The following is a 16,240-nucleotide window of genomic DNA, read 5'->3' as shown; positions in this document are numbered from 1 at the left end:
AAGCAAAACGTTAGGTGTGGCAGGAACACAGGAAAGAGGGGAAATGACCAAGGAATGTTGGAGAGTCTAAATAAGGATGACCACTGTTAAGAATTTAATTAGTAGACTTGTGAGGACTAGTCTTACCAATGCACTCGGTTTGTAGCCCTTGCTAATTTATATGACCGCACAAAATATTGTGAATTTAAAAAAAACAGAGAGAGTGAAGAAGAAGATGTTTTTATTTTTGCTGAATTGTTCTAGGAAAATACAGTATCTCCTATATAATCCAGTAGACTGAGAACAGATACAATTGGACTGCACCATTCATTACATTAAATGCTCACTCTTAAGTTGTAATCCTTTGCTTTATATTTGCTTTCAATACAAATGTGTTGCTTATCAGGTGATTTAGAGCCATTTATAGCAGCTTTATGTAAAAAGTATAGTTTCTTACAAAACCCAGAACATTAAGTCTTCAGTTTAAACTTTTTTCCTCTGATAATTTGTGTATGCCAAGCTTGTTCTAATTTCTTATAATGTACTGGAAGGAAAACCATTTTCAAGTTTGCATTGATTTGTGGCAATATTTGTATTCAACAATCAAATGCTACACTATTTCCTTTTAAATGGCTATGCACTTAATTAGTTTCACTTGTTCAACAATTAATTGGTTTCAGAGACTTCTTATTTTGGTATTGACCCTGACTATTGATAGTTGGAGCAGATACTGTATCAGGACTGCAGTGCATATTTTCTGATCACATTGCATAGTTTTCGCATCTGAAAAAAAGTTCTCAATCATAATATCATCTAGTATCTTTCATGACTGTAAAGTATTCTTCAACTAGTCTCTTTTTTTCATTTATTTTTTCCAGTATTGCTTCTAGTAAATATGTGGCAAAAGGAAGCTGTAAAAGAAACACAGAAAAAAAAAAAAGACGATCAAAACTCTGTACTTTCTTCAGTTCAGAAACATACACTAAATATCATTAAACCATTTGAACTGAGCTATCTGCAACTCTGCACCCATAATGGTACCCTACTGGGTCTCTTTTCAACTGATCTTGCTGGTTAGTGTGGGTAATTTTGTCTTTTATAATAAAAATGATAAAGGAGCAGAAGTAAAATGAAAAAAGATAAACGCCTTATTGAACAATTCATGGTTTACTGACCATGTTAATGTTGTAATCTGCAATACAAGCAGCTAAGTCATTTATCTTCAATCAGTTGATCAATAGCAGGTTACAGTCCTCTCTAGGGCCCACAGGCCCACAGAAGTAGTACTATATGTTCATCACTCATAAAAGAGGGAGAGCGAACTATCAATATACTTGCCTGTGTTACAGTTGAACGTCTCGAGGATTGTAGGGTGAAATTTCAGAGGAAAAAAAAAATGGCAAAAGTATATACATTGATTAAGTTGTTATAGAAAAGTTTATTTGGCATATCAAAGTGTAATACACATGTTGCAAACTGCTGAGTTTATGAAATGTAGAGTACATTTTAAAATTTAATAATTTATATAACATTTCTGGTAAAGTTTTATTGTTCCTGGGCTTTATTGAGTTGCCTGTAGAACTCATAACAATACAATTATAGGTGACAAGTAAAGGAAAATCTGAAATGTTCCCCAGTTACCACCCAAAGCTATACTGACTTCCTTTTATCCTGGTTCCCAGCTATCTAGTTTCATGTAAGAGATTTGTAACAATTAAGAAATTCATTCATTCATTTTTTCGAATTGTGCTTTTGATTAACCAGGGAAGACTACTTTTGTCTCCCTGAATAGAGTGAGGACACTTTAGCCTAGTACCCCTTCCCTACAGAGATGTACAGTCGGGCCATTCTTTGTGCTAGGACAACCACCAGCAGCATCACTGGTCAGCACCCAAACAAAATGAGCCCGATGCCCTCCGTGTGAGTTGTTCAGTTGTGCTCAGATCAGCTGTGCACAGCCACAGTGATTATAATTAGCTAACCCCAGCATAATGGTTACTTTCTGAATTCAAACTGGGAAAAAAAGAGAAAAGACTGGCCAGTGGTGGTGAAACAACAGGCCAAAATGGCACAGATTGTGTAAGCCATGAAGAAAATACAGAGACCAAAGATGGTCCAAAGAATTGCCTCAGATCCTAAGTAGCTTTCTAGTTTAACTTCCGTCTTACCTTTATAATAAATTGCCTTCTCCTTAAGTCTCCTTAAGTCCTTCTCTTGAGTCTCTGTCAGGAGAGACTCTATCTATAGTCTATGTCAGGAGCTTCATACATTTGTCTTACTTAAAATTTAACACTAAATAAAGTATAAGATACAAAAATACCATATTTCTTCACTTTTTAAGATACAGGTAAATATAAGAAACCCACATTGACTTAAAAACAGCTTTTTCTGGAAAAAAGGAACCTACGACATTAAATATACACAAATTGCATATGTATTTTAATTTCAGAAATGTGAAAATGTGGGGAAATGCATCATAGAATGAAGGAACAAGAATATATTAGATTCCCTTCTGGAAGATAATGATAGAGCAAATCCTTACTTTGAGAAAACTGCCCTTCTGGGATGCAGAAAAGTTATACATATTTGCCAGTTTTACAAATGAGATAATTTAAATTCTCAGGGCATTAATATTAGATGTTAAAGAAATACACACACACACACACACACACACAAAGGCAAAACTACTGGGTGACCTTGTTTTATTTTGACTATGGCCCTCAGTACTGTATGCAATCCAAAAAAAAAGGAAACAAGATGAGAATACCCTCCCATCTCTTCCTGGTAGAGCAAAAGCAGAAATGAGTATTTTAAAAAGTTGTTCTAAAAAGTAAAAGTTGTTCTAAGAAAAAAGAGTTCTCTGATCAAGTAAGCGTGGGAAACAAACCAAAGTATAAATGCTATTTTATTTCAGGATCTCTTAGAGACTTTAATATGCTAATGCACTGTGTTTCTTCCAGAGGGCAATGTAATACTCTGTTTCTAAATTCATGGGTCCACACTTTTCTCATAGTCTATTTATCATGGGGCACTGGTCGTCCATGGAACACACTCTAGGAAACATGCTGGTTCTACAATTTCCTATATAATGATGTCACAGCACTTTTACCAGGCCACAATGTACTGACATTAATTATCTCATCTGCACATTTCATTTTCAAGTTAAAAACTCGGCCTACTTTTATTATCTTGCAATCAGAACAATTTTCAACATGTCATGTACTTGAACATTTGGCTTCCCTCTAAAAATAGTCTAAGAGTCTCTCTTCCAGGAAGCCTCCAAGGTGGAACAAGAGGTCCATTGACTAATTTATTGCTAATAACTCTTATATTCTCTTCCTCCGGCTCCCAATAAAATGAAAAGCCCCACAGTTAAACACAACTGTTTGAATTCTAAGTGTCTCTTAAGCTTAATATAGAGGCTAATACTTGATGAAGTTCAAGAAGCAGCCTATCCTTTAATCAAGATGCCCAATTTGTGTACATCCATCTCCGCTTGTAGGTTCTATTTTTCTCTACAAATAGGTCAGAAAAAGCCTTTAGATAATAATTTCTCTTTATATAATAAAGAGAAAAGTTCATAATATCTCACAAGGTTGTTGGAGATTAAGCGCAGGTTTATTTCATACAGGCAGTGTAAGAATCTGTTCTTTTCTCCCTCAGATACAAAAAGAAAGCACAACTCTTCTTTTACTGACAGGATTTTGGACTTGGGTTGAAGTGGCAACCTGACTGGCCAACAGCAAAGCTCTTTTCTCCCTTGCTCCATCATATGTATACATGGAACAGCAAACCTGCAAAATATGCTCTTGGGTTTCATCTCAGATGGAATATGCTGGGGCCTACGAAGTCCAGAAAGTCTGCTGGGCTTTCTGCATAATTTCCTTATCTCTTTTGCATAAATATAGAAATGACCATCTTAGTTATGTTACTGCAGTTACACAGGCTTGAACTTTTCAGCACAAGGAGAAAAATGGACAGGGGAAGAGTTGATACTGCATAAGATTTCTCGGAATGGAAATTTAATTAGGGAATCCAAACAACCGTGAGTTTTACTTGGTCTATACTGTAATCTTTTTTTAAAGATTAATTAATGTACGCAATTTATTTATTTTTTTTAACTGTGCTGGTTTTTCTTTGCTGCGTGTGGGCTTTCCCTAGTTGCAGAGAGTGGAGGCTACTCTCTAGCTGCGGTGCCTGGGTTTCTCATTGAGATGGCTTCTCTTGTTGTGGAGCACAGGATCTAGGATGGGAGGACTCAGTGGTTGAGGCACATGGGTTTAGTTGCCTCCATGGTAAGCGGAATCTTCCTGGACCAAAGATTGAACCTGTGTCCCCTGCATTGGCAGGCATATTCTTAACCACTGGACCACCAGGGAAGTCTCTATACCATAGTCTTGAAGGGGGTCTTTCTGGTTGTTCTGGCTGTCCTTGTTGAAAAAGGTGACTTCTCTTATGGGAAACACTTCCCCTAACCTCACACAGATTTTAGGCTTCTCTTACATGTAAATGACCACAGATGTATGCCAGTGATAGAACTTCAACTTTATCACTCACACTTACAAATTATGACTTCATTTAGAGGCGTTCCTGTATAAAGGTAAGATACGACTGATACTTGCAGATGCTGGAGAGCTACATTGGGAGAATAACAAAGCCTCAAATCTATAACTGTGAAACATAAAGATAGTTTACAGCATCAGAATGAACTGGGAATGTGCTCTCAATAGTATAAAATTGGACATTTTTGTGTTGAAAGACAAAGACCGAAATAAGGGTATCTTTTTAAATCTAAAGGGCAAGATTAACTTTTTTTTTTTTTACCAATTTCATTCTTGTTTTTGGTTTTAAAACTATTACCAAATGATATTGTTTTCAAAGTAAAAATTGACTTTAATCCAGCTGAGTCACACTCAAAGTAAAGATATCACATGTTATTTATTACACCTGCTTTTAACAAAGATATGATTCAATTTTGAGATTTTGAGAGTTTAGTAAGAGAGACTAATCTACTTTGATAATTATAAAATTAAAGGTGCAAAATTTGGTATAAATAAATATTTGAATGCTTACTCAGCTATCTTGTAATTAAAAGTTGAACTTCATAAAATAACCAAGCATGGTATAAGAAACAACGATTTATTTATAGCTTAAAACTGGCACTTAATTGTAAGCTATGTTCCTAAATATTGCTTATATTTCTGGCACATATCTATCTATCTATGTACTTATCTAAGTGTCACTGAATATTGAAGTCTGTGTCTGCTATTCTTAAACTTTGGTAAAAGCTATAACTTGCTTTCCTTTCATTTCCCCCACCCCAATTTTTTACAGTGGTAAAATATGTAAAACATAAAATTTACCTTTTACCTTTAATGACATATGTCTTCTTCCTGGTATCATGAAAATAGGCTTGAAATTGTTAAATTTAAAAAAAAATCCCAGTAAGCTTCTGAATGGAGAATTTTTAACTCTTGCAACTTCAGCTGGATGTGAGGCGTGAGTGTGTGTGGGTGACTGTGTGTGTTTATGTGTGTGGAGAGAGTGAGCATGGGAGTTCGCATGTATGTGGCATATTTTAAGTGTGTTGTAAGTGCAACACTGAACGCAAGACAGTAAATGTCTTCAGGACATTTGCTGTAAAGAGAAACTTTCTGGTAACCTTCAGGCTGGAAGTTATTCTATTTACCAAAGCCAGGGAGATTTATAAAACCTTCTCACTGCTGTGTCACACAGCATCTACAGAAGATAAGCATATTTTGCAGAAAGGGTACAGAGGAAAGAGCCATTTTAAATTTCAGCATTTGTAAGATCTGAAGCAACCTAATAGGAACAGGGATATTTAAATGCAAAGAAAAACCACTGATCAAAGTCTGTACTTTAAGTTATCAACAACCGAAGGCAGGATTTTTGATATGGCTCCCATGCAAGGAAATGATCTACACAAAGTAGATGAAAACTGCCTGAATGAAATCTGGAAAACAAAATCAAGACACATTTTCTAGCCATTCCTGGATAAGGGTTTTTAAAATATAAATCCTAGTAAAGAAGCACATTGCAGTTGTAACTGTATATTACTTGCTTTATTAATAAGCATACATATTTTATTATACCTACCATAATTCTGCTCAAGTTTGTTGAAAAACTTTTATAGTTTTTACGTTTTATCTGTTTATTGTCCTCTATCACCAGAAATATAAGCTCCATGAGGACAGTGATTTTTGTCTCTTGTTCGCTGCTGTATCTCCAAACCTGAAATGCAGTAAACACTACTGCATGAATTACCTTTCATGCAGTAGACACTCGGTAACAGGTTTTTAAAATGCCTTCCATAGCTTGGGTTCAACTTTATCTCCACTAATTCTTTCCATGGCCTTATAAACTCACAAGTACATAAAATGGTTTCAGGTATTATTAAGGCCTGAAGAAACTAAATTTACTGTAATTTCAATTTTGAGGATCAGAATGGACAGAACAATTAAAACAGTGTCTCTTAGAGGGCAAATGTAAATAACTGACTCCTATCTGTTTGCATATAGGAGGAAGTAATATCAATTAGAATATGATAGAGGTACAGCTCCTTCTGTGCCAACTGAAAGGAAACCTATTAAATATGAAATTAAAATTTATCTCATTTATTCATAGTTATGGCCAATGGACAGAAATTCAAATTCAAATGCATTTAACACAGTTTCTCCTTATGAGGGGGGTAACACAGCATTTGTGATATAATAACTTTACTGGATTTACTTTTAAAGGTATTCTTTTTATTCTTTTTTCACTATCTCATATTAAGGAATTCATTTTTTAAATGGAGCTACAATTCACGTAACATGAATTTCACCATTTTGAAGTGTATAATTTCATTGGTTGTACACGGCTGTACAACCATTACTTTCATCTAATTCCAGAACATTTCATCACCCCAGAAACCCTTTACCCATTAGCAGTCACTGTTCCTCTGCCCCCATCCTCTGGTAACCACTAACCTACTTTCTGTCTTGATTTGCCTCATCCAAACATTTCATATGAACGCAATCATACAATAAGTTGCCTTTTGTGTATGGCTTCTTTCACTTAGCATAAGGTGTACAAGGTTCTTCCATGCTATAGCAGGTATTATCATGTCATTTCATTTCATGACTGAACAATATTCCACATATGCATATAACATGTTTTGTTTATTCATCAGTCAGTTGATGGACCTTTGCATTCTTCTACTTTTGAGCTATTATGAACTACTGAACGCTATGAACATTTATGTAGAAGCTTTTATATGGACATATGTCTTCACTTATCTTGAGTATATACCTAGGGGTGGAACTGCTGGGTCATATAATCTCTAGTTTTTAACTTTTGGAGAAAGTGCCAGACTGTTTTCGACAGGGGTGGCATCATTGTACATTCCTACCAGCAATGTACGAGGGTTCTAATTTCTCCACATCCTCACCAATGCCTGCTATTGTCCTCCCTTTTGATTCCAGCCATCCTCCTGGGTATGAAGTAGTATCTCATTTTGGTTTTTGGTTTGCCTTTCCCTAAAGGCTAATGATGCTGAGCATATTTATATGTGCCTAATGGCTATCTGTATATATTCTTATAGAAATGGCTATGAATAGACTGAAGGTCTGTTTCTTTTCTCTAGTTGAGTTGTAAGAGTTTGAAATGTGTTCTTAAATGGTTAGATTTCACTGAGAAATGCCAGACAGAAGGCTTGGGTGAACTGTGAAGTCCCTGAATGAAAAACTGTGAGTCCCTGAATGCTGTTATTGAAACGTTACCTACTAAATTTTTTACAGCTTCAGACACTGACATCTCTCTACCAAATCTGATCTACCTCTTTTGATCCCTAAAACTCTTAAAGGTATCATCATCTTTCTCATCATATAAGGTATTAAACTCACCTCTCTTTGGTTTCTGCTTTCTCACCCCTTCATTTAATCTCAGTTCTTCTATGTGACTCAGGGACTACAAAATGGGTCATATCTATCCTGTTCTTCCTATTTTTATAGTGAGGACACATGCAAGCCCCCACTGCTTTTGTCTAGACTACCTTCTTGCTCCTAGTCTCTTCTCCCTCTAAACCATCCTACACATTGATCTTGTGTAGCTTTCTAACACACAACTCTGATTGCATCCCCTTCCTGTTCAAAGGTTTCCATAGTTTAGTCTCAGCCAACTTTTCCTGTTTGTTTTTTTTCCTCCCACTTCCTAAAATACAGAAAAAACTAATAATTTTGGAAGGTTTTTCCACCCTATTATGATCATTAATTTGCTTTTTTGTCTCTGACATTAACTGTTTTTTTTTCTTTTGTTTTTTTTTTTCATTTATTTTTATTAGTTGGAGGCTAATTACAATATTGTAGTGGTTTTTGCCACACATTGACATGAATCAGCCAAGTTTTTAAAAATGTAACAACGCAGAAAAGGAATTAATACAAGTAAAACTCTTCAAAGAAATTAAAAGGCAGCTGTGTCATAAAAAATGAGAGTAGATATAAGAATGACTTTTTTCCAGTATGACTCTTATTACTAGAAATCTGTGGAGACAAAGGTTAAGTGCAAATAAAGATCAAATACTTAAAATTACCAATTGTATCAGGACCACTTGATGGGAGGACATACATTTGCATTCTGTGTTAAATATAGATAAGTTAAGGCTCTAGACCTTTTAATTCTCACTTACTCCTGGCTAACAGTATCAGCAGGTATTACATTTGTGTCCAGGTCCATATTGTCACATGGTAGAAAAGCTTTTCATTTTGCAGTAATTACTTTATCAATATAAATTAAAGTCAAATGAATGCAGAAAAATTTTTTTTAACAGAAAACAATTCTGTGGCCTAATCCTAATAAGAAAAGATAAAATCTCAGGGCCAGATTCACTCCTATGATGTCAGCATTCTATTATATACAGCACTCAACACAGAGGGAGGACATAAAAGGGAAGTTTTCTTATAATTTAATCTTCAAACTATTTTAATAATCAAATATCAATATTGAATTAATTTGGAATTTTTCAGGGAATGCACTCAATTACTCCACAGCTTCAAGATCACATAACCTCAGGTACATGGAGCTGTATGGCATAAACTAAACAAAATGAATGAATGAACATATTTACACTTTTGCCCACATAATCCTGTGAGCGTAACTTAGACTCTCAAAAACTAGTGGACAAAGAAAACCTTTTCTAAAATTCAGGACAAATATAATTGCTAGAATTGAGAGAGAAGAAGTATACTTAAAAAAAGATGTTTTTCTATTTTATAGATTTTTCTCTTGGGCATAATTATAAAGTGACATTCAAGTGCAACCAGCGAAGTCCCTACTTTTTTTTTCTTACAGAATTCAAAGACATCAGCAAAACCACCTATGTCAGTAATAAAAATAAAAGTCTTTGACTTTTTAAATGTTATCATACTGTCACAGTGGAATAAAATTAGCTTGACAAATGCTTTAAAGGCACATGGTGCAGTTCATTATGTATAACAGCAACAGCAGCGGTTTCCCAGTGTTCATAGAGGCGGCTCCATTAAATTTACCTCCAGTCAATAATTAGGAGTCCACAAATAAACCTGGGCAATTAAATCAATACTGCCAGGCAATTATATTCCAGAGTCCAGGCTCAGTGGCACAAAAAGGCATTATATCAAACTGCAGTATTAAGCAGTCTAATGCCATTTTCAACAGGATTTTTTTACACTAACTGGACAGAATAAGCATACATCCAGATAATGTAGAATGCACATATGTATATCTACATGTGCAGATCTGTGTCAATAGAGCTTTAGTAACATTTAATAAAGATTAATACATATGGATTTATGATTTTTATGTTCATAATTGATGATAATACTTCTGTATCAAAAGGTCATACTTACATGTTGAATGTTTAAAAAATCCATTAAAAGTATATTGTTATAACATTCATGTTAAAAAAAATAACCTGTGTCAATCATTACTGAACTCCTTTGATGTGCCAGGTACTGGGCTGGGTGCTGGGAATGCAACAATGACTGAGAAGTGACTTTTCTTCTCAAAAGCAAGAAGGCTTGCCCTGCACCTGCATGTCTGCACTTAAATAACTTGAAGCAAAAAAGTGCCCATCACCTTCTGTTACCATAGATAGTAATAGTCATAGTATTTCCAGATAATGTTTCAGAAATATATAAAATGGGTACTGAGAATATGAATAGTTCATGTATTATTTACTTATTTTTGCTTTTCCAAAAACCCATATACTGCACTCACAGAACAAGAATATTTTTTTAAATGTATTGAGAAAGACATTTTAGCTGTTTTGAATCGAGTTCATTTTTGAAATGGACAATAGTTAGGTTGAGCAAAAAGAACCATAATGAAAAAGTTGTAGAATACATTACATGCTGTCAGTGATATCAGAACAAAAGCCGGGTATGACTAGAAAAGCAGGGCTCTCACCTGCCAATAAACTGCCCTGATCACTTACAAGAGGGGCACATCCCAGCAGACTATATGTGTATTAAAAAAATACTTGAAAGAGAAGAAAAAGTATCACACAGGTCACAGCAGCAGTCTCAATAGACCCCTCAGGGATTTCCACTCGTCTTGGCCTTGTCATCCTCTATGCAGCTTTCCACTCGGCCCAGAAAATGTCGATAGGAAAATGTTTGAGGGGCCTCTGGTGGAAATTTTTTCATTCTTTCTGCATTGACAGGATGCCAAATCAATATTTACTTCCCACTAACAAGCTGCTCGAGGTCTCAGTAGAAAATATTGTAGAGAATGCGGGAAGACACAGTAATAAACAGCTGTCTGGCTGTGAGGAAAACATGAATTGACTGGAAACAGGGCCACAGTAAAAGGTCACTGAAACCCGTGAACTCCTCAGGTGTCCATATCAACTACTAACTTTAAGGACACATAATAAAGAATCTCTTTTCCTAAGAGAGCTGAGAGAATGGATCCTTTTCAGTCTAGCAAGCATAGAGGTTGACTCAATAATTTAATTAATGCATTTGCTAAGACCCGTGTTGGCTCTTTCCCAAGGCATTTGCTTCATTTGTTAAGTCCAAAAGTACAAATAGAGGGTTAACTTTCCTGTCTGCCTATTCGAATACTTCTTTACCTAACAGAAGTAAGTAATGTGTAAGTGTTTCCAAAATTTTAGGCATCTAGTAAAAACATAGGCTTGGAATTTTTATCTGCAACCTTTAATAAATGAAGTGGAAAAGTGAAATACCTGTCCTTCAAGAAGTTTACGAATGTACAACAGCCATTCTTTGTCATTTTCGGCATCGGTCTTTGTCCTTTCAATTTCCTAAAGGAAAAAATAAAAACACTGTAGTTAATTTCGTTTATATGAACTTGATCATACTGTTTTATAGAGAAATACTGATAGAATTGGATTCAACAAAGAGCAGCCTGTCCTTTCAAAATGGAGAATATTCAAATCAATGCTTAATATCTCCATTCATGTGGAATATAAAGCTATATATCTGTATTTCATAATATTATTCAGGAATATTTTATTTCTGTATTCATGGTGGAGATCAGGGTACGGATTGAAGTGGAAGTGAAAGTTATTAAAATAGAGTGAAAAAGAAGATGGAGCCGTAGAGAAGACTCATTTACAAGCAACCCTCATAAGATGATATAAAACCTTATACTCAAAAGTCAGACTTGTCAGTAGATAACTAAGGAGTAATTGTTACAATTACAGACAAAATAGGACAGGCATAGGTTCTGGTGTATTTAAATGCTTACTTATTTAAAATGTCCAATAGCTAACTGATAGGCAAGGGACACTCCAACTTAAAGTACTGATATTTTCAATGCCTCAATTATCAAGGTGAAATATTCTGAAAGTATAATGTATTCACATATACAACTGAATTGACTATTCAGTTAAAATCATGATTCAGTTTGCAAAAAAAAATGGACTTTTCAAAAAGGGAAGGGTTTGGGAAACTAACATTTGTTGAAATTTACTGTATGCCAGGTATCAGGCAAGGTACTTTGCATAAGCTGTCATAGTTTTTTACATGAATTTACAAGGGTTAGATGTAGCTTAATGCATATAATTCAGGCGGTTTGGGCTCTACTTGGGTAAGTCACTCAACTCTTTAGACCTCTGAAAGATGCAGGCATCAGTCCAAACAAGCTCAGATCTATAATGAAATCTAGTAAATATGTCCAGGTGTGTGCAATGAGCCCTCATGGAACTGTGTTTTTGCCAGGAGGACTTCCATTTAAGGTTGTATGGTACACGTTTTGGTGCTGTGCACCCCTGGCTCCATCCTGCATCCTCCCAGAGGCCAGGGTGTCATTTCTTCACAGACATGTGCCAGCTACTTTGGGACTAACAAGAGATATCTTTTTCTAATTCATATACTCAATGGGGACAACTTTTTCTAATTTTTCTAATCAAAGGGAGTGCTTGGTTTTTTTAAACTTGTAAACCCAAGAAAGGGCATGTTCTAAGACCACATAAAGGCAGAGGCCCTGTCTTCCAGAATATGTATCTGGAACACACATACACACACACACACACACACACGAGGGATTCTGCTACATCTGCTTGTTTTAAAACTTTTAGGCAACAGTGGAAGACCTTAATATTTTGTTAGGTTTCTTCTTTATCCATCAAGTTTCAGTTAAATGTCTATAATAAGATATAGTTAACAGCCTTGCCACAGATACTGTTATTTCCTGTGTGTTTTATATTTGATACTGTATTTCATAATGCTCTTGGACTTCAAAGTTCACAATTCACAGACATTGTGGCATACCTGCTGAAAAGAGGAACTGATCATTCACTATACTATTCACTCATAGGATGAAAATAATCTCTATGGGATTCCTTTGACCTCCTTTCTAAGAATTCTTGGCAGTTTAGAAACCTTTGCCAAGTTGTAGATCTGCTCTACTTGAGAAATGTTTTGAGAAGCTGACAGGGTAGGGGTCCTGAAGGATGTTCTCATGCAAACACTGAAGTTGATCATTTTATTTATTCACTGAGCAAATATCTATAGGGAAGCTCTGAGTGCCATCATCTCTTTACCCTTTCTAAACAATAAAAAAATTTAATATTTAATGTATTAAAGTTCAGAAACTTAACAGTAGAATAGTATTGAGTATCTTCCACAGGTTTCACAGAAGACTGTGTATGAGGTTCTGCTGTTGATGAGGCAATAAACTATCAAAAATGCAGTGCCCTCCTCAGAAGGTACAGAAATGCTATTGCAGACTTATAAGGTATATGCCTATAAATTCACTCAGGCAGGAGTATTTTACCCACTTTAAAGCAATAAATACCTTTTTCTTTAACTTGATCAACAATAATTATAAATCTAGCTAGAGAAGCCAATATATTTACTACTTTTAAAAAATCTCATATAGGAGGAAAACCCCTCAAATCAGTCGTGATCCAGCTAACTAACTTTCAAACGGGCTTAATTAAAAATAATAGCTTATAAGATATATGATTAACTAAAGAATATGGAAGAGATAGGGAAAGATAACTGACCTAAATAACAAACAAGCAGTTCTATATATGGCTTACTTCTATATTACACAGTTAAATTTCTCTAAAGGTTTTTTGAGTTAGTTAATACTCTTGATGTATCTTTCATTGGTATATTAATAATCTTGCCTTCATGAATATTATCTTAAAGATGAAATTCTAAGAACTATAAAACAAATAAAAGTATATACTTAATAATCAGTGTAAAAACTCCTATATTAATAAATATTGAAGTGATCTTACCGCTTCATCTTCTGTGTCCAGTATTTCCTCTAGGTCTGACCGTGAAATGTTCAGGATAGAAGCTGCCAAGGTCTGGGCTTTATGGGTTGAGGTTTTACAAGCATCCCTGTTTTTCTGCATCTTTTTAAGCTCTCTAATTTGTCGCCTAATCAAATGGACATCATTTTGTAACTCTCTGACCAAGGCCTGCAACATATTGGAAAGAATATGGGCTCATATGGAAGTAATAAATGAAGAGAAAGCAGTCATAACACAAAAATGTGAAGATACTAGCAAATCATTTTTTATTAGGATTATTCTGATTTTATTTATATTGGAACAAAATGGATTGCTCTTTACTTTTTGTCAGGACACAATAAAAGCTCTCTTAAATGATCACTTAACCAACTTGCTGGATCAAACAAATTGCTCCAATCCCTCTTTCAGATTTGCCAACTGCTATCTTGGTGAATACTTGCAGCAGGCAGGTTAATTAGTATCACGCCAGAGCACAACTCTCCCACCAGTTGAGCTGATGCCAATTGTCAGATGTACTTATTCCTAAGTGTGTATATCAGTTGTAACAGGTTAGTTACATAATTGATTTAATTATTGCATAAACTAATGAAATATAATGGCAGAAAAATGTTGTTTCTATTAAAACTGAACTAGAAATCTTTGAAAGGATTTTATAAGGACAGTTGGGTAAAAGTGCAATTAAATTATGTGTGGGCAAGACGACAATAAAGTATTGACAAAAATCATAAAAATCTAGGCTTACATCCACAAGAGTCTTTAATTTCTCCCTCTGAGAACACATGCTTATGTGTGCATAAAGAAAAAAGAAAAAAAAGAAAAAGAAAAAGAAAAAAGGCAGCTCTTACTCTGGATGAACAGAGCTTTGGAGTACGATGCCTGCCTTTGTGCGCTGACAGCAGCTAGCTAGATGTTTGGGTAGATTTCAGTCTTTTGCCAGCCTAAGCAATGTTGCAATAAATAATGGTGCTTGTATATATATTTTGCATCCCTAGGATATATCCCTGGAAGTGAATTTGCTGGACCAAAGGGTGTGTTTAACTGTAATTTTGAAAGCTGTTGTTTAATTCTCCCTCTATCCAAGATTGTACCAATTTACACCTACACAAAGAACATATGAAAGTACTTGTTTCTCCATACCACTGGCAAGACACCAATCGGGTTTTCAGTGTAGTTTTTTAATTTTTACTATTGTATTTTAAAGTTTCATTTCTCTTATTAAAAATGAAGTTGAGCATCAGCCTTAAGAAATATTTTTTTTCTTTTGTCTTTTATCTATTTTTCTTAAGTGATCTATAGGGATTATTTATACTTTAGGGAAATTTTATGTCGAGGATTTCTAATTTTTTTCATACTTTTTCTTTTGACAGTAATTATAGTATTTTATTGGAGAAGGAAATGGCAACCCACTCCAGTACTCTTGCCTGGAAAATGCCATGGACGGAGGAGCCTGGTAGGTTACAGTCCATGGGGTCACAAAGAGTCGGACACGACTGAGCGATTTCACTTCACTTCACTTCATAGTATTTTATGCAAAGGAAAAATATTTTTTTTAAATTTTAACACACTAAATGAATCTATTCCCATGTAACTTTTGAATTTAGTGTGATACTTTAAAAAGCATTCTCCACAATTTATATATATATGAGTATATATAAAAGTATATATATATGTGTGTGTGATTCAAACATGATTTTTTTCTGCCACTTGAAAGATTTTTCAGTTATCAGTGTTTTATCCATTTGTAATCCTCTAGAAAATTATTATATAAAATCAAAGTTGTCTCACCACCACCTAGTAAATAGTCCATATTTTCCCCATTGATTTCATGCATGTTTAGGTCAGGTTCCGAACTTTCTATTCTGTTCCATCTCTCTTCTTATTAGTGAAGCTTTATAGTATATTTAATTAGTGAGGCTCTGTCATAAATGTAATCCAATAGGGGTTCAGTTCAGTTCAGTTCAGTCACTCAGTCGTGTCCGACTATTTGTGACCCCATGAACTGCAGCACACCAGACCTCCCTGTCCATCACAAACTCCTGGAGTCCACCCAAACCCATGTCCATCGAGTCGCTGACGCCATCCAGCCATCTCATCCTCTGTCGTCCCCTTCTCCTCCTGCCCTCAATCTTTCCCAGAACCAGGGTCTTTTCCAGTGAGCCAGCTCTTCGCATCAGGTGGCCAAAGTATTGGAGTTTCAGCTTCAGCATCAGTCCTTCTAATGAACACCCAGGACTGATCTCCTTTAGGATGGACTGGTTGGATCTCCTTGCAGTCCAAGGGACTCTCAAGAGTCCTCCCCAACACCATAGTTCAAAAGCATCAATTCTTTGGCGCTCAGCTTTCTTTATAGTCCAACTCTCACATCCATACATAACCACTGGAAAAACCATAGCCTTGACTAGATGGAACTTTGCTGGCAAAGTAATGTCTCTGCTTTTTAATATGCTATCTAGGTTGGTCATAACTTTCCTTACAAGGAGTAAGTGTCTTTTA

General features: G+C 35.3%; 1 protein-coding gene across 1 annotated transcript in view; it reads right to left on the bottom strand.

The window, feature by feature from the left end:
- Window positions 1–203: 203 nt before the first annotated feature.
- Window positions 204–16,240, bottom strand: part of CNTLN (centlein) — a 313,542-nt gene continuing 297,505 nt past the window's right edge. The window contains exons 24-26 of the mRNA XM_043486610.1: window positions 13,730–13,915; window positions 11,204–11,281; window positions 204–890 (exon numbers count right to left, since the gene is read on the bottom strand). Coding sequence (XP_043342545.1) covers window positions 789–890; window positions 11,204–11,281; window positions 13,730–13,915 — 366 coding nt within the window. The 3' untranslated portion in view covers window positions 204–788. The remainder of the gene's footprint in view (window positions 891–11,203; window positions 11,282–13,729; window positions 13,916–16,240) is intronic.

This window comes from Cervus canadensis, chromosome 14 (genome assembly GCF_019320065.1).
Source record: "Cervus canadensis isolate Bull #8, Minnesota chromosome 14, ASM1932006v1, whole genome shotgun sequence".
In the NCBI taxonomy this organism is placed as follows: Eukaryota; Metazoa; Chordata; class Mammalia; order Artiodactyla; family Cervidae; genus Cervus; species Cervus canadensis.
The sequence above is the reverse complement of the archived record's forward strand: the minus strand, read 5'-3'. Positions and strand labels throughout refer to the sequence as shown.